The sequence below is a fragment of the Heterocephalus glaber genome, unplaced genomic scaffold, assembly GCF_053883595.1.
Source record: "Heterocephalus glaber isolate CG9 unplaced genomic scaffold, H.glaber_assembly_v1.0 deba00001479, whole genome shotgun sequence".
Lineage (NCBI taxonomy): Eukaryota > Metazoa > Chordata > Mammalia > Rodentia > Bathyergidae > Heterocephalus > Heterocephalus glaber.
The window spans coordinates 3125269-3146390 of NW_028258316.1; the positions used below are offsets into that span (position 1 = coordinate 3125269).

At 57.7% G+C, this 21122-nt stretch overlaps 1 protein-coding gene across 3 annotated transcripts; it reads left to right on the forward strand.

Moving 5' to 3' along the window:
• The first annotated feature begins 37 nt into the window (after window positions 1-37).
• Window positions 38-2906, forward strand: Mrps2 (mitochondrial ribosomal protein S2). Of its 3 annotated transcripts, none has more exons than XM_087182973.1 (4): window positions 38-146; window positions 227-445; window positions 795-924; window positions 1621-2906. In XM_087182973.1, the coding sequence occupies exons 1-4, from the start codon at window positions 104-106 to the stop codon at window positions 2192-2194; spliced, it is 966 nt and encodes a 321-aa protein (XP_087039099.1). In that variant the 5' UTR covers window positions 38-103; the 3' UTR covers window positions 2195-2906. The 3 variants fall into 3 exon arrangements, with proteins under 3 accessions (XP_087039099.1, XP_004849068.1, XP_021117448.1); XM_004849011.4 differs by having other exon boundaries at window positions 227-337; XM_021261789.2 differs by lacking the exon at window positions 227-445 and having other exon boundaries at window positions 89-146.
• The last annotated feature ends 18216 nt before the right edge of the window (window positions 2907-21122 follow it).

Here is a 21122-nt window from a genome sequence, read left to right on the forward strand (position 1 = left end):
GGTCCTCCCGGCCTGCAGGCGGCGTTGTGGGCCCGCGCGCGGCGGCGGCGACTCTGGGCCGGCGGAAAGGAGCCGTCGCTCGGCGTCCGTCCACGCGCCCGCAATGGCGCCCTCCGCGTCCTCGCTACCCCGGCTGCTGAACGCTGGTGAGCGGCCTTGGGCCCCGGGCAGGTCGGGGAGGGTGGGAAGCGGGGAGGGCGCGGCCCACCAGGCTCTGTCTCCGCAGGTTTCCGGCCCGGCTTTCTGCGGACGGCGGCCCCGGGCCGGGCGCGGCCCAGCAGCAGGGCTCTCGGAGGCGCCGCGGTCCCCGCTGTGGGCGAGCCAGAGAGCGGCGGCGGTAACGGGGCCAGGGGGCGGCAGGCGGGGCGCCCCGGGGCCTGCCCTGGAGCCACACCCGCGGCTGTTCGCGTGGGCTTCCGGACGCAGCTCCAGCCAGCGCCTCTGGGTTAGGGTGGGGGACAGCTGCCGTCAGGGCATCACCCCAGGCCTGGCGCTGGATCCCTGGCAGGGCATTTCCGGCCGGACCCCTGAGTGGGGTGCCATGCCCGCTGGCCGTGAGGGCCAGACAGAAGGGCACCGGGGCATGGGACCGACACAGTTTGCCCAGGAGCAAAGCCCCCATCAGAATCTAGCTGCAGCCCTCAGTTTGCTGTGGCTTCCATGTCTTGCCTCGGCGGTGGGCAGCCTCTGCTGCTGCACTGCTGCCCTCCTCAGTTCCGTGATGGGAGACACTTGGCCTCGGCGTGGGCAGGTGGTAGCGGACCACAGCCTCCTTCCTCTCTTCCCTGCCCTAGATTACCGGGTGAAACTTCTAGAGGAGCCCCTGCGGCACTCCGACTTCTTCAAGGTCAAGGAGCTGTTTTCCGTGAAAAGCCTCTTCAATGCCCATGTGCACCTGGGACATAAAGCTGGCTGTCGGCACAGGTAGCCTGATGTGTCCCAGTGGTAGTTCCCAGAGGAGAGAGTCCTGCCTTGATCTGAGACCCTGTTAGTCTTCGGTTGTCGCAAGGAGCATTTATTCTCCTGAGTGGCTGGGCACGAGGCTAGCAGCGCATCAGATCTGCCAGCGGGTGAAGGCTCCCCAGATTCAGGCAGGCCAGAGAGGGTGAAGAGCTATGCGCTCCCCCGTACTGCTTCCTGCAGTGCCTTCTAGGCTGTGGGCAGCAGCAGTGCCTGGTCAGATGTTTCCGTGTGGTCACTGCTGCAGGAAGAATGGGTTAGAGGGGTAATGGGAGACCAGTGAAGGAGGTGGCTGTGGACCAGGGAGGTGATGGGGCGGAAGAGGAGGCAGAACAGCAGGGACAGAGTGAGTGGGATCAGGGTGGGCATCAGCAACCACACAGAGCATGGTGGAGGCGCTGGTGCAATTTACAGACACGATAAGATTGAGGAGAGACCTAGGGACCTCAGGTGTGAGTGTTGGGAGATTTGGCCAGCCAGTGGGGAAGTCACGCAGAGCCAGTGCCTGCTGTTTGCATCATGTGTGGACATCCAGATTTTCACGTAGGGTCAGCCCTGTTCAGCTCCCCACTGGTCAAGGTGGAGGCTGGGAGGTCAGGGGGCCAATGGAGTGGACCTCACGGACCCTAACCGCATTTGCCATGGTGGGGTCCCTGGCAGGTTTATGGAGCCGTACATCTTTGGGTGCCGCCTGGGCCAGGACATCATTGACCTCGAGCAGACCGCCTCGCACCTCCAGCTGGCCTTGAACTTCATTGCCCACACGGCCTACCGAAATGGCATCATCCTGTTCGTGAGCCGAAACCGGCAGTTCTCACACCTGATTGAGAGCATGGCCCAGGACTGTGGCGAGTATGCGCACACTCGCTACTTCAAGGGCGGCCTGCTGACCAATGCCCCGCTGCTCTTCGGCCCCACAGTCCGCCTGCCAGACCTCATCATCTTTGTGCACACGCTCAACAATGTCTTTGAGCCCCACGTGGCTATAAGAGATGCGGCCAAGATGAACATCCCCACGGTTGGCGTCGTGGATACCAACTGCAACCCGTGTCTCATCACCTACCCCATCCCCGGTAACGACGACTCTCCATCATCAGTCCAACTCTTCTGCAGGCTCTTCCAGACCACCATCACCCGGGCCAAGGAGAAGCGCAGGCAGATGGAGGCCCTGCTTCAGCTGCAGTACCCAAACAGGGCTGTGGGGCAGCCAGACCCCCTTCCCAAGCAGCTGTGAGCTATTCCTGCTCCCCTGCAAGAGAGCCAGGCCTGCCCATCCTTGTCCTTTGCCCAGTCTGGGCCCCATCAGCATTCTCCCTCCTTAGAGGCCTGGGGGACTTTGCTACCAGGGACAGCACCCAGCATGTTGTCACGGTGTAGCCATCCAGGGGCTGAGCAGCCTGGGGCTCATCTGCCTCTTCTCCGTGGGGGACAGACACAGAAGCGGACTCTGGCTGCAGTTGGGATTTGAGCCTAGCACCTCAATTGCTGTAAAATGTGTTTCACCCTGGCACCTGAGAAGTCCTCACTTTAGGGCTGGGGTGGAGCTCAGTGGTAGAGTGCTTTCTGGCATGCACAGGGCCCTGGGTTCAGTCCCCAGCACTGCCCCTGCCCCAGAGTCCTTTAAAAATATCTCATCCTCAGAAGTCCTCACTTCTGTCTTGACATTGGAGCTTTGTTTGGAAGGTTCAGGTGCCAGCTGTTTTCTTCTCAACCAAGACGCCCTGGATACGTTCCTGAGCCGGTGTGGAGGCTGTTGTATAATGTGCATCAGGAGCCATGGGACAGCTGCCTGCTGGAGTGGGGCAGGCTGGTGAGACAGGTAGCAGAACTCCAGCAGAAATAAAACATGAATCTGGGTACACTGTGGGACAGCTGCCTGCTGGAGTGGGGCAGGCTGGTGAGACAGGTAGCAGAACTCCAGCAGAAATAAAACATGAATCTGGGTACACTGTGCCTTGAGCTCTTAGTTCTTTGGCGTGGTGTTCGTAATAGTCAGTGGGGCACTGTCTAGTTGTGTGTCCCCTCAGGCTGCATGTATGAGTGGGTGGGCCGAAGTACCAGCTGTCCCCTGAACTCCTATCTACCTCTTGAGCCCCATGTGGAACCCACAGGCCAGGCTGGGCAGCAGTGGCATAGCCTTCGTCCCCTGAAGTATAGCTGGGTGGCTGTGCCGCTGAAGAAAGACAGGTGCTTGCTGCCTCCTGTGTCCCCCCTTGCAGTGACACAGCTGGGGGACTGGGATGCACTGTGGTGCTGTCAAGGCCCCTGTAGTTCCCAGGCTTTTTATCCCATGCAGAACTGGCTGTCCTGGGGGAGTCGGGCAGCAGGTCCCGTGAGCTGTGGACAGGGTACCCTGCCAGCAGCTCCCAGTTGGTATCTGGCTTTTCCCTCGGGGGTTGTTTCCACACCGGGCCACCCAGGACTCTCAGCAGGGAGGCGGCCGTGCTCCCCAAAGACGGTATTGCCTGCCCCGCTGGGGTCCTGGGCCTGCCCATCCCGCTGGACAGGGGTCCTCCGGAGGGCCAGAGATGTGGGAGGGTCCATGTGCGTCTCCAACCCTGCAGCCCAAGCCCCAGGCACTGTGTGTGTGTCCCCAGGCCTCCCAGCCTCCCGAGGCCTGGCTGGTCCTGCCCAGGGCGCACAGCGAGGGGGCTCTGGGGACAAAGGCTCCGCCTGCCCAGGCTGAGTCCCCTGTAGACTCCAGGAGGACCCCCCTCACAGCCTCTGTCCCCCCAGCCTCCTGTGCACACACCCTCCTGCCGTGACACCTGTCCCCTGCTCATCCTGGGACTCAGGACCCCAGGCCCCTGGCGTTGCTGCAGATGACAAGTCGCCCCTTCCGCGGCTCGTGGAGGAGCTTGGTGAGCCCAGGCCGTGTTTGGAGGAAGCCCAGGGGCTCTAGCTCTGAGTGCAGAGCGGAGCGGGCACAGCCCCTGGCAGGAGGAGCCGTGCCGGGCCTGGCGCAGGGTCCTGTCTGCTGTGGAGCAGCCCTGGCATGCCCAGCAGAAGCCTGGCCCCGCGTTCTCTCCATGCTGCCACCTTCGGCCCCAGATGTCCTGCACCATCTCTGGAAGCTGCTCACCAGACCCTTAGAGGCACCTGTGTGCCACACGCCAGGCATCAGGCAAGCGGCTGGGCTGGGAGCCTGAGCATAGCAGGCAGGTGCAGCCTCAGTCTGGTGCCTGGTCGGTCACAGCAGCTGGACCATCAGTCACAGGCCTGAGGCTGCCCGGGAGTCACTGCACGCAGCAGCTGCGCACCTACACCCACGCCACCTAGAAGAGGGCTGGGGAGAGCCTCCAGGAGGGATGCCGGGCGAGACCTGCAGGTGACAGCCTGGACAAGGACCCCCTGGTCTTTCCCAGGGCGCTGCCCAGGCCTCTGGTGGCCACACTAAGTTAAAAAGCCACAGCGTGTCCTGTCGGGAGGTACACGATGCATTCCAACGCCCGGAACCGGGAAAACCGAGACCTTGGGGCATCTGGGCCGAGCCTGCGGTCAGCGCATCTCACCCGCCCAGGGGCTGGCCCATGTGGAATCGCCGTGCACACGGTGCGGCTGTTCTCCACACAGGCAGCTCAGTGGGAACCGTGCGGGCCTCGCACCTTCCCTGGGGCCTCACTGGTCAGGACAACCCTGTCCTCAGGCCGCTTTGAACCCGTCCCCCAGCGAGGCGGTCTGGCCCCTGGGTTGTGCGGAAGGGGCTGCCGGGCGCTGAGCCCGAGGACGTCCACCTGCTCCTCCAGATGGTGTTGCTGGTTCTGACCCACTGGAGGAGTCTCGGGCGGGAGCACTGCTGGCCGGTCCTCACAGGCCGCCAGGGGGCGCGGGGCACTTGGCCTGCTGTGGGTGGCTGCAGGTTTCGCCCTTACTCTCGAGCTGCCCCCAGCAGTTGTTAATTGCCCTGCGCGAGCAGCGTTGGTGTGAATGTCCTGCTCTCCAGCCCCCTGTGCTGAGCAGCCGGGCTGGCAGGTGAGATGCCCGATGCTCCTGGGCTGATGAGCAGAACCGGAAGCCCGGGGCGGGCTGGAGCAGGGCGGAGGATGCCATGGACGCCCCTGGCCCTCCAGGGAGGGATCCCGGACGCAGGAGGAGAGCCCTGACCACTCCTTCCCAGCTCCTGTCTAGGGTGGGCTGTGGGGAGGGGCCCTGGGCCTGTCCCTCCCTCTGTGGGCTCCTTCACACCTGGCGGCCGAGGGTCACAGAGCCAAGGACTGACACAGACAGAGCTCACTGCCTGCGTCCAGATCGGCGGCCTCCAGTTCCAGCCCCCACGCGGCCCAGCTCTTCAGGTTGGGAGCAGCCACCTGGCCCCGGGGGCCTCAGGCTCTGTGTCCCCTTCAGGGCTGGCAGTGCCCAGGGCAGCTGCCATCTCCATCCTAACCCTGCCAGGGACAGGGCACAGGGGAGGAGGACAGGAAGGAGGAGGGACACACGTGCAAGCTCAGACCCTGCACGCATTCAAACACATGCACACACTCATGCACACACTCATCTTATTACATGCACACGAGTGCACACAGTCACCACCCACAAGTACAGTGTGCACTGCACAGTGCATACATGACAAACACATGCACGCACAGCTGTACGCCCACTCACACACATGCATACTCACAGGCACATGCACATCTGTGCCCCCTCCCAGAGCAGAGCCGCCATGCTCGCTGCAGGTGGAGTAGCAGCTCCCGGGGTCCTGGGCCTCGAGGGCGGCTGCTGGACGTCCGTCTTCCGTGTGGTCGCTCGGTTGGCCTGGACGTTCAGGTTGGGGGGCGCAGACAGGGGCCAGATACTCTCCAGTGGCCCAGGTGGCCCGAGGGCATGATGGGAGAGCCACAATGTGGTCAGAGTGGCGTCCTGGAGTTTCCCGCGTGGGCAGGCACAGGGAAAGTGCTCAAAGGCCCAGGGCGCTGTTCGGGGCTGGGGGCCTGGAGTCGCAGGCTGGGGAGTGTCTTCCTTCAGCCAGACAGAAAGCCTGGCAGCAGGGAGGAGCCAGTGGGCTGCCAGCCACAGGTGGGGACCAGAGCAGTGTCCAGCTGGTCAGTGAGGTCAGAGCCTCACAGCCCCAGCTCAGCCAGCGGTGGGAGGGTGCTGGGCCCCCACAAGGCCCCAAACTGGGCGGCCCGGAACGAAAGAGCCTCTGCCCACCCTGGTGCTGCCGGCACCTGTGCTCCGCCCCGGCCCCAGCCTCTGCCCCCATTGTCTCCGGGTCCAGAGTTCCCCCTTCCCAGAGACACCCGTCGCTGGGTCTGGGGCCAGCGTGGGAGCCCTCTTAGCTCGTCCACCTCTGGGAACAGTTTCCACACAAGGTCACGTCCACAGGTTGGGGCATGGAATCTGGGGGGACCCTATTCGACCCTGCACCCCAGCTCCACCTGCGGAGGCCTCCCGGCCCCACCTCTGCCCCTGCCCAGACACCTCTGCTCACGGCCCAGAGGCCGAGGTCCTGAGGGACTCTGTGTGTGCTTCATTCCCGCCCTGCCCTTCCGACCCCTGCAACCTGAGCGGCAGCTGTGACCCCACACTCTGCCCACTGCTCACTTCCGGCCCTGCCCCGGGAAGCCATGGCGTCGGATGCCCACACAGGCTGAGATGGCCTTGGGCCCCCATCCAGAAAGTCTTCTAGCTGAGGCCACAAGCGCCCAGCCTTGACCGGAAGCCACTGGCTCCTCTGCCTCCCACTGGGCCATGGTTCTGCCTCCGTCAGTGCCACCTACGCGATGCCACCTGCATGGTCCCATCAACCTCCGCATCCCTGGGTTCTGCATCCGAGGTTCCAACCAACCGTGGACCGGAAGCTTCCAGACAAAGCTGTCTGTGCAGAGCTGAGCAGACTGTTCTCTTGTCTTACTTCCCAACAATGCCGCAGAACGCTTTGTGGTGTCCCGTGTCCTGGGTAACCTAGAGGTGACTGAAGCACAGGGAGGTCACGCTCAGGTTATGTGGTTGTACACGCTGTGTCATTTTATGTCGGGGACTTGCACACGCGTGGATCTGCCACCCCAAGGCCTCCTAGACCTGCTCCCCGGGACCGGAGTGGCTCCTGAACTTTGGGCCCCGGGCCTCACCTTGAGGCAGCCCCCGGGGCCTGTGCTGGGTGGGACAGGGCGCAGAGCCCTGGAAGCGGCTTGGGAAGCTGCATCCGGAGCAGCATGAGGCAAGGACAGGGCCTCCCTCCTCCATGTCCCCGGGTCACCCGCGTTTCAGCCAAGAAGGTGACTCGGGGGCGTCCATAAAGTCGGACAGAGCAGGCGCTCGGGGTGCAGCTGTCTGCCGGTCACTCTGCCGGCCTCTTTCTGCACAGTGGCCTCTGTGCTCTGGAGGTGGCCCCCAGGAAACCAGGCATCGCCGTGTCGAGCTGGCCGGCCTCGGGGACCCTCCTGGTGGAGGGGAGGAAGGCCCTTCCCAAAGCAGCTCAGGAGGCCGCACTGTCCCCCACGCCCTTCGCCACGAGAGGACACAGCAAGAAGGACCTCGAAGAGCCGCCTGGGTCTTGGGCTTCAGCCTGGGGCTGAGAAGTGCAGCTCTGCAGCTCTGCGTCGCCGTCCCCAGTGTCCTCAGCAGCTCACACCCTGGGAAAGGGGGCGCGAATTTCCTTGGCTCTTACTTGTGTGACTCTGCAGATCATGACACTTGTCACCATCACCATGTCTAGTGCCCGGCTCAGGGCAGTAAGCACATTCCCACGGCGCCGTCCAGGGCTTCCTCATCCGCTCCAGCTCCCTGGACTCCGGACCCTGGCTGGCGCCTGCCCGGGGCTCCTTGTGTTTCTGCAAACCTGACTTCTCGGGGACCTCAGCAAGACTTGCCATTGGCAGCGGCTGCAGTGCGCCCCTTCCCCCTGCTGGGGACACCGGGTCCCCCTGCCAGCACTGGGGGGCTCTCACGACAGGCAGAGTGACGTCACAAGGAGCCCCCTGTCCAGGTCGGGGCAGCTCCGATCCTGGCACTGGGGCCCCGGTCCCAGTCCGTGGTCTCCTCCTCCTGGCTCTCGCCAGCCCCATGAGCCTGAGCCGAGCATGCTGGGGTCAGGGGTGTGGGTGGATTTGCTCCCCAGTGCTGGACAGGCACTGGCCCCGGGGTGCGGCGGGCTCTGCCTGTGTCCAGCCAGGTCTTGGCTGGTGTGGGATGATGGGCCAGACCGGGAGTGACTTGGGGATCCTGAGATCCTGCTGGGATCTGGGGAGCTGGGCGGGTGGGCTGTGAACCCACAGGGGCCCTGATCAAATGGCCACAGAGGAACAGGGCATGAGGAGCCCAGAGGGGCACAGCTGGCCCGGGGGCCACCCAGCCCAGAGGCTTTAAACCCACTCACTTGGGGACAGAAAGGGGTCGTTCCCATGACACTGACGCTGACACCAGTGTATCAGACCCAGGGTCCAGCTGCCCGGGGTGGGCCTGGGATGGGTCCTGGACTCCCCACAACCACACACTGGCTCCTCTCTGCACTGGCTGCGGCTCCTTGTGGCTTCTGGGTTGCTCTGGCCAGGCTGTGGTCCCACCTCCCCGGGATCTGGCGTCTGGGCCGACACGGGACCTCTGTGCACCTCCGGGCTCTTCCTGTCCCTTGCGGGCCTCTGTCTCCCCTGCTGGTCAGTGCTGCTGCCCTGTGTCCCTCCCTGGTCTCCACCCCAGCAAGGCTGCCCCGCCCTGGGTCCCTCTCTGCCCTCCGGCTTCGAGCTGCCCTGAGGACGGCTGACCTCGTCTGCCCCACTCAGGGATCGAAGCCGAGCCCCACTGGGGTCGGCGTCTACACAGCCCGTCACGGGTTCTGACCCGCTTTCCCTTCGTCCATGGCGGGACGACCGCCCACACCTGTCACTCCCGGCCCCCAGGCAGACGGCACGGCACCGGCACTCTGGGCCGGACCATTGCAGTATCGTCCCAGCTGCTCCTCTGCTTCTGTGCTCCTCACGACCTGTCCTCGGTGAGCACGGGGCCGACCCTTTAAGAGTGCCTCACCCTCACTCTGTCAAGGCCTCCAGGGCCCCATGCCCCTCAGAGGAGAGCCTGGGGTCCTTGTAACACCCTCAGCCCCACAGCGGGCCCTGCCCTCCCGGGCCCGAGTCTCTGCCCGTCCTCCCCATACCTTCCCGGCACTCGACGTCCCTCCCCCGGGCGCCTCTCCCGCCGGCCGTTCGTGCCTCACTTCCCCCACTATCTTCAGTTCTCTGAGCAAATGCCGCCTTGGTGAGGCTGACCGCACCCTTCCATCTAAAACACAAACACCCCTTGTCCCCCCAGCCACTGTCCGACCTGTTCCATTTGCTTTTCCCCCATAGCCCTTATGACCTTTAATAAAAATGATATATAATTATATGAATCAGCGATCAATCAGGAGCGAGAACCACACAATACCTTGAACAGGGGGAGTTTGTCTGGTGAACAATGAACAATGCAAGTGTAAGGAGAACTGTAAAGAACGATTCAGGGTCACAGGAGAGCTAATAAGGAAGAAATAATTGGGGAGGGAGGGTCCCTTGAACAAGGCTGGCTCGGACCTCATGGGAGAAGGTGTGGTTGTAGCCCAGGTTGGGGGACCTTTTCCAGGGCCAGTGCTGGTCATGGCCAGGGCAGGGGCAGCAGCTAGCGAAAGGCCGGCCAGCCAGGCAAGCAGGAAGTCTCTCTGCTCTCCCATGGGCAGGTGAACTGGGGCTGGGGAGCACTCGTGATTCTTCGGAATCCATTTGTGGGATGCCCTGGGCCTCCACAGGAAGCCCTCCCTGGGGCCTACTGAGGTCTGTAAGTGAGAGCCCCAGATGCCCCCTCTGGTGCCACTTCCCCTGGTCCAGCTGGGGGTGGGGAATGGAAGCTTTCTGGAAGGAGGGAAGGGGGCTCATCCTCCGGAGCCTCTATCCATGAGGCTTAGCATCATGCCAGGTGCAGAAGAGTAAATGCCCGCTGGATCCAGCTCCGTTATCACTGAGCAGGCAATGGAGGGTGTGTGTTTGGTGTTGCATTTATAATTTGAAAGTTCATTTTTAGAATGTGGACACACAACTGATCTTTGTATATTTATCTTGCATCCTACTCTCTTGCTGAGCTCATGTATCAGTTGTTTCTTTTTTTTCTTTTTTGTTTTGCTGCTAGATTCCTTGGGATTTTACATACAGATAATCATGTCATCTGCAAACAAAGTTTTATTTCCTCTTCCCTGATCTGTATCTTTCATTTCTTTCTTTTTTAACCATGAAGGCACTGACTGGACCTTTCTGCAGTACCTTAAATACAAGCCTTGCGAGTGGACATCCTTGCCTTATTTGGGGTATTAGAAAGGGGAACATTCAATCTCCCACCGTTAATAATGATAAGGTTAGCTGTAGGGTTTTTGTAGACCTTCTTTACCAACATAAGAGAATTCCTCTCTATTCTCTTTTCTTAGAGTTGTTATCCAGAATAGTGTTGAGTTTTGTTGAATGGCTTTTCTGCATTGAGTGATGTGAACATGCAATTTTCTTCTTAACTTGTTTATATGATTGCTGATGTTGTTTCGGGTACTGGGGATGGAACTCTGGACCTTGTGTTTTCAAGGCAGGCAGCAGAACCACTGAGCTAAATCCTTGGCTCTTGTTTATGTGATTGACTTTAAAATCAAACCTACCTTCAGGTCGGCAGCTTCTTTCTCAGAGCGCCTTCCACCCTGGGGAGAGCGCTGGGTTGAGCACCCTCAGGACACCAGGCGTCTACAGTGCCTGGGGTCAAAGCTGACAGGGAGGGGAAGGCTTTGGGTGTCAGGGCCATAGGATGACGTTAAGGGAGCGGCCGGGGCATTTGTGGCAGCTGCATTGGCCCCTGGCCCTGAGTCCCAGCCTGGGTTGGGCAGAAGGGACCAGCGTCCGGGAGCCCAGCGGTGCAGGGTGCGGGGCTCCACGTGTCCCCAGCAGCCCGATGACCAGCAGCAGAGCTGCTCGCCGTGGGAGACAGCCGGCCGTGCCCAGAGGCCAGGTCTGGCTGCGCCTTCCCAGGACAAACACTCCCAACTGACACACGGCCGGCGTGCTTCCTGCAGCCAGGAAGAGCTGCACCTCAGAGTCGGTGCCCTGCACTAGGAGCCCGGATGGTGCTGAGGAGGTGGCTAGGGGCGCGGAGAGGGAAAATGGAACCAGGTGCCCTCGTGGGAAGCGCTCTAGAGAGAGCACCGCCTCCGACCAGTGACGCAGGTGACGGCTGTGGCCCCTCTGGTGGGCTGGGTGCGGGCAGGCGTGGGGCGGCACTGTGGCCTTCATCTCCGGTGGCATCAAGTTGTGATTCATCGGATCCCAACAATAACAGCACCGTGCTCGTGACGGATGGGGACTTGGCCGGGAGGGACGGGCGGGAGGGGTGTGGTCAGTGCCCAGTGCAGGCGGCCCTGGCCACAGGGGACATAAAGGGCACCCGGAGCGGAGCCGGTGCAGCCTCATCCAGGCTCCAGGACCTGCTCGGCCGCGGACGCAGCGCTGGAGATGAAGACCCTGCTCCTGACCCCCGTGCTGCTCGCCCTGGTGGCTGCCCTGCGGGCCAAGGACGCCCTGTCCCTCCAGCCAGAGGAGCCGGATGTGAGGCCAGGGTGGCAGACAGAACTGGGGCTGTTTTGGGGGGGCTGTCTAAGGCCGGGTTCTGACCCCGCACTCCCGGTCCGGAGGGTCAGAGATTGGGGGATTCGGCAGACACGGCCCCTCCTGGGCCAGTCCTGGAGCAGGGAGCAGGTTTGGGTCAGGGGTCCAGTGGAAATGACACCTGGAACCGGCAGACCCAACAGGGCAGGAGCCCCCGGGATGAGGACTCACCTGGGCCTGGGCCCTCGTCCCTGAGAACAGTGGACCCATGTGGGACAGGCAGCTCTGAGTGTGCTCTGCTAAGTACAGGGGTGGGGCAGATGGGAGGCCAGCCGGGCTCTGGGGTGCAGCCAGGGCTCCAGCAGAGGTCGGGGCTGCAGGCTGGGTGCCCAGCCTTGGGGTGGGGCATCTGGCCTGGGCCACACTGGGCTCAGGGCTCGGCTGCTCCTGCTCCAGATCACAGGGACCCGGTACATGAAGGCCATCGTGACCAACGGGAACCTGACCCACGGGCCCAGGCAGGCCTTCCCCGTGACGGTGATGGCCTGGGAAGGTGTGAACTTCGAAACCAGGATCACCTTCATGTGGGTGGCCCTGAGGACCCTCGGCCGCGTGCTCTCCTGCTGTCCCATCCACAGTTTGGATGTTGGTGACAAAAGTCCCCTGACATTGAAGGGACACGGTCCCAGCCTCGTCCCACAGCTGGGGCAGGGTGGAAAGGGGTTTTCAGGGTCACCTGGCCGGAGCTGCTCAGGTGAGGCCTGAGACCAGCTGCCCCTGCATCTCCTGATGTCCAGGTGGAGGGGCGGCTGCTACAAGGACAGACTGCACCTCCAGAAAACCACGGAGCCCGGCAAGTACACACGTGAGTGCTGCCCGCTGTGCCTGAGCCCCAAGTGTCCCTCGGGAGCGGCAGCCTCCCCTTCCAGGGGTCTTGTGGCCCTGACACCAGACTCCAGGTGTCACAGCCTTGTCCAGAGCTGGGAGTGACCGGGCCACAGCTCCCTCTGGGCGGCCCTGTTGACCCAAGGAGGAAACTGAGAGCTCAGGACCCAGGAAGCGGGCCGGGCCAAGCTCCAGCCTCCAGGTCCCGGCCTCCACGTCTGGAACCCACAGCTGGGTTGGCTCCTTCCTGGGGACACAGCAGGACCTGGCCTCCAGCTGGCAGGGGCCTGGGTGACACTGACACGTCCCGACTTCCCCTGATGTGGTCTCCAGCGCTTCCTCAGGGGAGGATGACGCTAAAGGGCGCTTCCCTCTCTGCTCTAGTTTGGAACCACACCCACATACACACAGAGGAGCTGGCTGTGAAGGACCACTCCGCCTGCTACGCTGAGCACCAGCTCCCCCTTGGGGAGACCATGCACGTGGGATACCTCATGGGTGAGGACCCTGGCGACCCCAGCCCAGGGCCCGCTGTCTCACTCTGGAGAAGCTGAGTCCTGGCCCTGGGGACTCAGACACCCCCTGGGCCGCCCTCCAGGGTCTGGGCACAGTGTCTGCGGGTGGAGTGCGAACTCCGACTGGGAAGGGGTGGCAGGGCAGGGATGCCAGGGACGGGGCAGACCCGGCCCTCGGGGGCCTGACCTCTCGGGAGGGCGCTGCAGCCACGGACGCTGGCAAGTGCTGCTTCCTGGGCACTCAGACGCTGGACAGGCTAGCTGGAAGGGAGTGGCCTTCGGGTCCTCCCTGGGGGACAGGGCCCCTCCAGGACACGGGGCCCTTTCTGGCCAGCGTGTGACCCTGCAGGACTGCTCAGGAGCCCCTCTGCCCCAGGGTCGCACGGTGCCAGGGCCCCAGGGACCTGGTCAGCTGGGCGGTGGCTGCCACCTCCTCCCTCCCTGTCCCCCTCAGAGCCCCTGGTCCCCTCCCAGGTCCTGCTTCCCCTCACCTGGCCCCTGTCCCACAGGGAGGACCCCCGAGGAAAACCCTGAGGCCCTGGAGGAGTTTAGGAAATTCGTGCAGCGCAAGCGACTCCCGCAGGAGAAAATCGTCATCCCTGAGCAGAGGGGTGAGTGGTGGCTCTGACCACGTCTCTCTCATGTCCCCTCTGCATCTCCCGTGTCCCTCTGTGTCCCCATCCATGTCCCTCTGTGTCCCCATGTCCATTTGTGTCCCCGTGTCCCTCTGTGTCCCTATGTCCATTTGTGTCTCTGTGTCCATCTCTGTCCATGTTCCTCTGTGTCCCAGTCTTCTCCATGTCCCTTGTATCTGTGTCCTCGAGTATCTTTGTGTCCCTCCATGTCCCTCTGTCCCCTCACAGGAACACCAGGGCTCTGCTTCAAGCCTTGGTCACGAAGGCTCTAAGTTCTGGTTGTAACGGGGTCTGGGTGCTCCACCAGGCTGCCTTTTGGCTCCTGGATTCTCTTGGTTCCTACAGAAAGCTGTGTCCCCAAGGGTGACCATGGTAAGTGGCCCCCGGGGAGGATGAATGCTGGACTGAGGAATTCTAGGCTCCATCTCTCTGGCCCCTCCCATCTACTCAGGCAGCAGAGACCCCGCCTGGGCCAGGCAGCAGTGGACACCTGAGGAGTCACTTCGCGTATGATCCAGGGAGCTTAGGAAGTGCTTTCTTACCAACATGGCCCAGCCCTGCTATCCTCAGTCCAGTGCCGCCCCACCCCCCCGCAAGGACACTCGGTGACAGACTGGTCATGGAGGGGCCACCATTGCTCCAACAGCAGGGCCTGACCCGGGCTCCTCTTCCCACGCAGCAGCCACCTGGATCTGCGTCCCCCGGCTCTCCCTCCCCGCCGACCGGACTCGGAACCGACTGCCCCTCCTCCTGCAGCCTCCACCCTGCTGCCGACCCCACCGGGCTCCAAATAAAGAACTTCAGCAGCAGCTGTGGCTCAGCCTGTCTGTGACGGGGCCTCGAGGGGGCTCCCAGGAGCTCTGCCAGGAGGGGGACCCCAGGGGCCCAGCAGCGACAGCCCCTCAGGGCCACTGGTGTTGCCTCCCCCTCCCGGGCAGGAGCGTTTGGGAAGCCACGGGGCAGGCGGGAGGGGGCATCTGCATCAGGGCTGCGGACAGTGCGCCATCCCGGCAGGGCTCCTGTCCCAGGAGGGCCTTAGGGCTCCTGCTAGGCCCCCTCTGTGCAGCCGGCCATGCAGGGGTAGGGGCACCAGGGCTCCATCGTGGCCCTCACCCAGACAGAGCCAGGCCGCAGCCTCCCCAGGACCTCGCTCCCTGCCCCTCCCGTGGTTTTCCCAGGGGCAGGGGCTGCACCTACACGGCCCACAGGGACAGGGTTGCACAGTGTGGGGAGAGGCTCCTGTCCTGGTGGAGCATTTTTTCCAGTTTCTTCTCCAATCAGTTGAGGGTTCTTTTGCTCCATTCAGATGGAAATCACATAACAGCAAAGTGCAGCTCTGCTACCTGTTCTAGACATTTCAGATGAATGGAATCACACAATATGTGGTCCTTTAAGAGGGAGAGGGAGAGGACACATATTACCAATATCATAAAAGAGAGAAATGACATTGGTCTTATTACAGCTTCTACTTAAAAGGACCAAAAGGTGACATTATTAATAACTTTACATCAATACATCTGACCATTTAGACAAAATAAGCAGGGACGTAAACTACCAAGGCTCACTGGAGAAAAGTTAAGTAAGATCTGAGGTTATTTCAGGGAGTGTTACCCACCCTCTGGCTTGGACACGAGGACTTCCAAGGCCTGACAACATGGCCCCACACACCGTGGCCCTCCCTTGTGGCACGGAGCGGACTGGTGAGGGATCACAGGGCAAACCTCAGAAGAGGTGTGTGGAAGGGACCTTATTCTAATTGTATATGAGTTGATACATAGAACCACTGCAAAGCATTCATAGCAGCAGCCTCAGTTTAGAGAAAAGTCCAGAGCTCAGAGGGTGAAGGCAGAAGGTGAGGAGGTGAGTGGGTGCAGACTAGGCTTGGGGAGCAGAGGGATTGCTAGGCTGGGCTGCCCTTCAGAGCTGCTGTGGACACGGGGCCCCTGTGTGCTTGCTCTTTCCCCTCCTCCTGCAGAGCACCCCTGAGGTTCAGTCCTGGCCTTGCATGTTCAGGTGGGGTGATGCTGGTCGGCAGTGCACGTTCTTTGGTGGCTACAGTGGTCTAAGTGTTGATGTCCCCCAGGATTCATAGGTTGGAATTCTAACCCCCAAGGTGATGATGGCGTTCGGAGTGGGGCCTTTCAGAGATGATTGGTTCGTGAAGGTAGAGCCCTCGGGAGCAGGATTTCTGCACTTGGACAAGAGGCCCCAGAAGGCTTCCTGTGCCTTCCACCCCGTGAGGACCCTGGGAGAAGGTGCCGTTTCTAAGAAGCATGAAACAGGCTCTCACTTGTTACAGTGTTGGCCAGAATGATACCTTGGGCTTCCAGCCTCCAGCAGTGTGAGGAATAAATTTCCGTTGCTGATAAATATCCCGGGGTATGGCATTTTGTCACTGCACCTTGAAGACGTTCAGACAGGGGTGTGTGTGAGTTGGTGGGGTGTGTTGATCGGTGGTGGGTGTCCATGAGTGTGTGGCTGGTGGTGAGCGTGTGCTGTGTAATTGGTGGTTAGTTAGTGTCTGTTGGCTGGCTGCGGGTGATATTCAATGTTGATGTATGTCAGTTGGTGGTGGGAGTTAACTGGTGGTGTACACTGATTGGTGATGCTGTGTGTCTACTATGGTTTAGATCTAAAGCATTCCTCCAAAGTCTCATGTATTCAGAAGTGAAGGTGTTGAATGGTGACTAGATCATGGGGCACTATAGTCATCAATGGATCAGTCCACTGATGAGTTCATGGCTGAATTGGTGTTAGGAGGTGAGGTCTCTTCCAGTCTCCTTTGTCCCTGAGTCCAAGACCCTTTTGAGTTGCTGATAGTCAACAATGGAAGGAGTGCTTAGGCTGATTTTCCGAGGATCCCTCAAAGTTTGCAGAGGGGATCCACACCTTGTCCCTAGCTCTTGACCTTTCCTAGCGTGCCTTACAATTTGTTTTACCCACATGTCACATACCCGGTGAAAAACAAAATCTTAAGGAAGCCAGATGTCAGGTGAGAGATCGGCTCTTGGGCAGCAGGCTGTACAGCCTATACTGGGTCCGACTGGGTAACAGAGTTGGGAAGGACACCTTTCCAGGGATTTCCAGTGAGGGAACCGAAGTTCCTGGCAACCTGCAAGGAATTAACAAGAGCCCATGGGGAGATGTCTTAGCTGATTGGTAAATTTACTTTGGATTCCAATGTGAGCTGATAGTTTTGTTTGTTTGGCATGCTTATAACATTTCTTGAGAAACAGCATTGGGATAATTCTTAAACTATAAATATGAGACTAACTTACTCTTCTGTTTTCTGCTTGTTCTAGGATAATTTTGTTATTCAAACTTTCCTTGGAAGTCTGTTATTCAGCCTGTCCTAATTGGAATGTAAACATCTGTGAGGTAACTCTGAGATCAGAGAAAAAAAAATGTACTAGGAACATTTTAAAATCCAAATAGCTGTGTGGTTATGGAAGGGAACCTGTAAGCAGGACAGAGAAAGAGCACTAAAGAAGGTTTTAGGTGTGAAGATGTATTTTCAGTAAGGAAAAGTTTTGTATGATAAGATTCTTTTCTACCAGGATGAGAAAGAAAGAAAAAAAGAAAGAGAGAGAGAGACAGAGAAAGAAAGAGAGAAACAGAGAGAGAGAGAGAGAGAGAGAGACAGACAGAGAGAGACAGAGAGAGACAGAGAGAGAACCAAGAAGCCTGGTTAAGTTAAAAAAAGTTTGTAGAGAATGGGATTTATGAAAGGAAATTTGTATGGAGAAGGAAAAGAAAAGATGGGGGAAAAACTGGAAAGTTGAAGTAAGTTGCATAAAATTCCAAATAAGCCAAAAAATTTCGTGGAAGATGAGGCTTATGGAAGGAAATTTGTATGTTTGGCTGTTGTAGGTTTATACTCTTGCTAGTTTTGCTAGGCCTAGGAACGATTCCTTCTAAACCTCTTTTTTGCTAAAATGTGGCTAAAGGGGCTATGACATGGATTTCAGTCATCAATCGCTCCCCTCCAACATGGGACCAGATAAGACCAATAACTGGACAAGCTTTCCAGTGACAAGGGACAGTGGAAGCAATGATTGATCGGCAATCCTTCAGAGAAACTCTCACAAGGGCAAGAGGGGAACATCAGCAAGAGAGTCATGAGTATCATGGTGGAGTCACCTGTGTCAGCCCAGCCAAAAGGTAAATAGAGCTGCGAGGTCATAAAGGAAGGGTTCTTATACATAAATTCACAAAGGACTCTGCCAGAATCAGAAATTAGTTCTGAGTCAATTAAACCTAATCTATCAGACCTGTCACAGGAAAATCCAGATCTTGAGGCATTCACAGGTGAAGAAAACCAAGCTTATCCTAGGGGTGGAGGTGCTTCTGGGGCACCCTGCACACCAGTCAGGAATCCACCTGAGTGTAAACTGTAAAGGCCGTGGTGTGCAGCTGAGCAAAGTGGGAGCCAGTGAAGCTGCCTGCCCCATGTAGGCTGCTTAAAATCCAACGGTAGAGTCTCGCAGAGGCGTAGGAAGAGATTATCTGCCTAGTTCTCAGTCCCATTATCAGCCTGGTATGGCCAGTGAGAAAGCCAGGTGGCTCATGGAGAAGAACTGTGGATTGAAGAGATGCATGAGGTGGTGCCCCCATCCCCCATCTTCAGTGCTCCCTTCCTGCTGAGTCCCAGGACCAGTTCACCCACCCAGGATGGACAGCAGTGGATCTTTCAAGTCTTCTCCCAGGGCTCCTTGCACAACTCCTCCATTTGCCATGGGTTGGTGGCCCAAGACCTTGACCTGAAATCTTGCCCACCTACTATGGAAATGTTTCAACATAGAGAGGACATCATGCTCGCCTCTGAGTGTCCCACAGATGTAGGAAAACATCTGGGGGATACACAAGGACACTGCAAAGAGAGAAGATGAAACATCAACCCCCACAAAGTGCAAGATCCTGACACGGTCACAATGTTTGGGAGTCTTAGAGTTGAGTACGACATGCATGATGCCTGAAAAGGTCATTGTGAAAATTCTACAGCAGCCTGCATCAGTGAACACAGAGCAGTTATAGATGTTCCCAGGACTCTCAGGTTTCTGCCTCGTTTGCACACCTCGCCTTGCTCGGGTTGGCTGCTGTCTACACAACTTAATAAAAAGGAAAATAACTAGAAGCCCCCGGGGAGAGTCCACTTCCTGCCCCTAAAAACAGCCTTCTGCAGCCCTGGACCTATCACAGGATTTTGCATTCTGGTTACAGAGATGATGAGGGGAACCCAAGAACTGAGATGGAGTCTTCTTTTAAGTAACTCAAGTGAGAAAACAGCCACAGATAAATCACCTTCTAATGAATACAAATAATGGTTATACCTTTTAATTCCATGACACTGTCTTGGAAACTCTAGCTCACTCTGGCTTAGATATACTTTCAGACTTGAATTCCTTCCCAGATTTGACTACTGCTTCAGGGAGATCTGTTAGACTTTACTTGGGATAAAATTAATCTTTTTCTTAATTGGACCATGATCAATGAATCACTCCAGCACAAATGGGCTCCACCTCTAGGTATAATGCTACTACTTGCATTAGGCTTTTTGTTGTAGATGATCCTTTTCTCACTGTGCCTTACTGGATCTGTATACCACTGCCTTACTACTACCTGTTTCTGTTACATCCATCTTTGGGTCAGGCGTGGTGGTGCATGGCTGTAATCCCAGCACTTGGAAGGTTGGGGCAGGAGGTTCGCTGCAAGTTCAAGGTCAACCTGGGCTACTTAGTGAGTTCAAGGCCAGCCTGAACTATGTACTGAGACACTGTCTCTCAATTAAATAAATATATAAATAAATAACCATCTTTGGCACCACAGCAGGCAATGGAAGCGACTGTAGAGGCTGTACAGGCTAAAAAGGACTAAACTCTCAGTGAAATGGTCACACAAAATAAAGGGAAATGACATCTCCTCACTCTACACATGGGGGAATCTGCTAAATGAAACATGAAGCTTTTGGTTAACTAACTCAAAAAAGGGGGGGAAACTCATAAAAATCAAAGAATTAACACAATTGCATAGACACCTAAACAAAGGGCTTTTTGAGGAGTCATGGTTTGAGTGCTTTCGGAAAGCACTCCAGCGTTGGATACAGTCACAAATAGGAGAGTTTATACCAGTTCTTCTATTAATTATTCTTGTTCGTGCTTGTGGACCTTGCCTGTTTAGCAAACTCCTACAAATCTTCTCTTCCAGATTTCAAGCAAGGTTCTACCACAAGCCTCTGACCCGCTGGCTACCAACAGCTCCCAGTGGACTCCACAATCCTCACTTCCCCTTCAGATTAGTTCGGACGAGAGTCCCATGATTGCCATGCTGGCAGGGACGATGGCCGTCATCAGGAGGAAGCAGTTCTGGAACATTGACATTGTCAGCTTCAACAGCCCATTATGAATTATGGGAATTAAGTCTCTAGGGAAAATTGAAGTAGAGCAGGACAAGAAAGCAATAAGAAGCTGTGGGGCAAGAACTGAGAAACCAGAGTAAGGACAGCTGTGTCAAAATATCTGAAAAGCAATAGATGAAGGTCATCTTGAACCCAAAAGACCCCAAAGCACAGGCAAAACCAAAAGTGCAGGACCTTGGTCTGCACCCAACCTCATTTGCATTTGCACCCTCCCTCCCATGGGCGTTAGACACCATGACACTGTCTCTAAAAGCTTTTTTTTTTTTTTTTTTTTTTGTACCAGGGATCAAACTCAGGACCCTCTGCTTGCAAGGCAGGCACGGTGCCACTGAGCTAAATCCCCAGCCCTCTAAAAGCTTTGTATGGTCAAAAATTCCCCTTCCCAAAGCATGGGCCTAGTCAGGTATCCCACTGGGCAGTGACTCCTGTTAGTCTCTAGCTATGGATTGTCCCATAATCCCAGGACCTAAGGAGCCCAGTGTTTACCAGTAACTGGCTGTGAGGTCTTCTCATTGGCCCACTCCCACTTCAAGGAGACACTTTCACTTATTTTCTTTTACGAAAATCTTACTCTTGTTACTACTTCTGAGTGTTACGCTCAAGTCTTTGTTCAAGATACCAAGGCCTGCAAAAAATTCCTTAAAGACTCTCCATCTACTAACATATTGTTGGTGTTAGGTGTTGGGTGTTGTTTATGTTGGCTGCCGTTGGGTGTCAGTGGATTGTGTGTGGTTAATATTGTGTGTCCCTTGGTGATATGTATTGGTTGATTTGGGTGACCATCGATGGTGTGTGGGTTTTTTGTTTTGTTTGGTTTTGGTTTTTGTTTTTTTTGGTACCAGGGATCGAACTTGGGACCTTATGCTTGCAAAGCAGGCGGCAGAACCACTGAGTTAAATCCCTGGCCCGATGATGTGTGTTTGTTGGTGTTGTATATCTGTTGGTGGTGTATGTCGGTTGGTGTTGGATGTCATTTGGTTTTGTGTGGTGGTTGGTGTTGACTGTAGGTTGGTGGTGTATGTTGCTTGGTGTTGGGTGCCAATTGGTGGAGTTTACTAGTTGGTGTTTTCTGTTGTTGATATATGTAGCTAGTCATTGGGTATTAGTTGGAGAAATGTGCTTACTGGTGTTTAGTGTCCATTGGTGATGTATATTGGTTGCTGGTGGGTGTCAG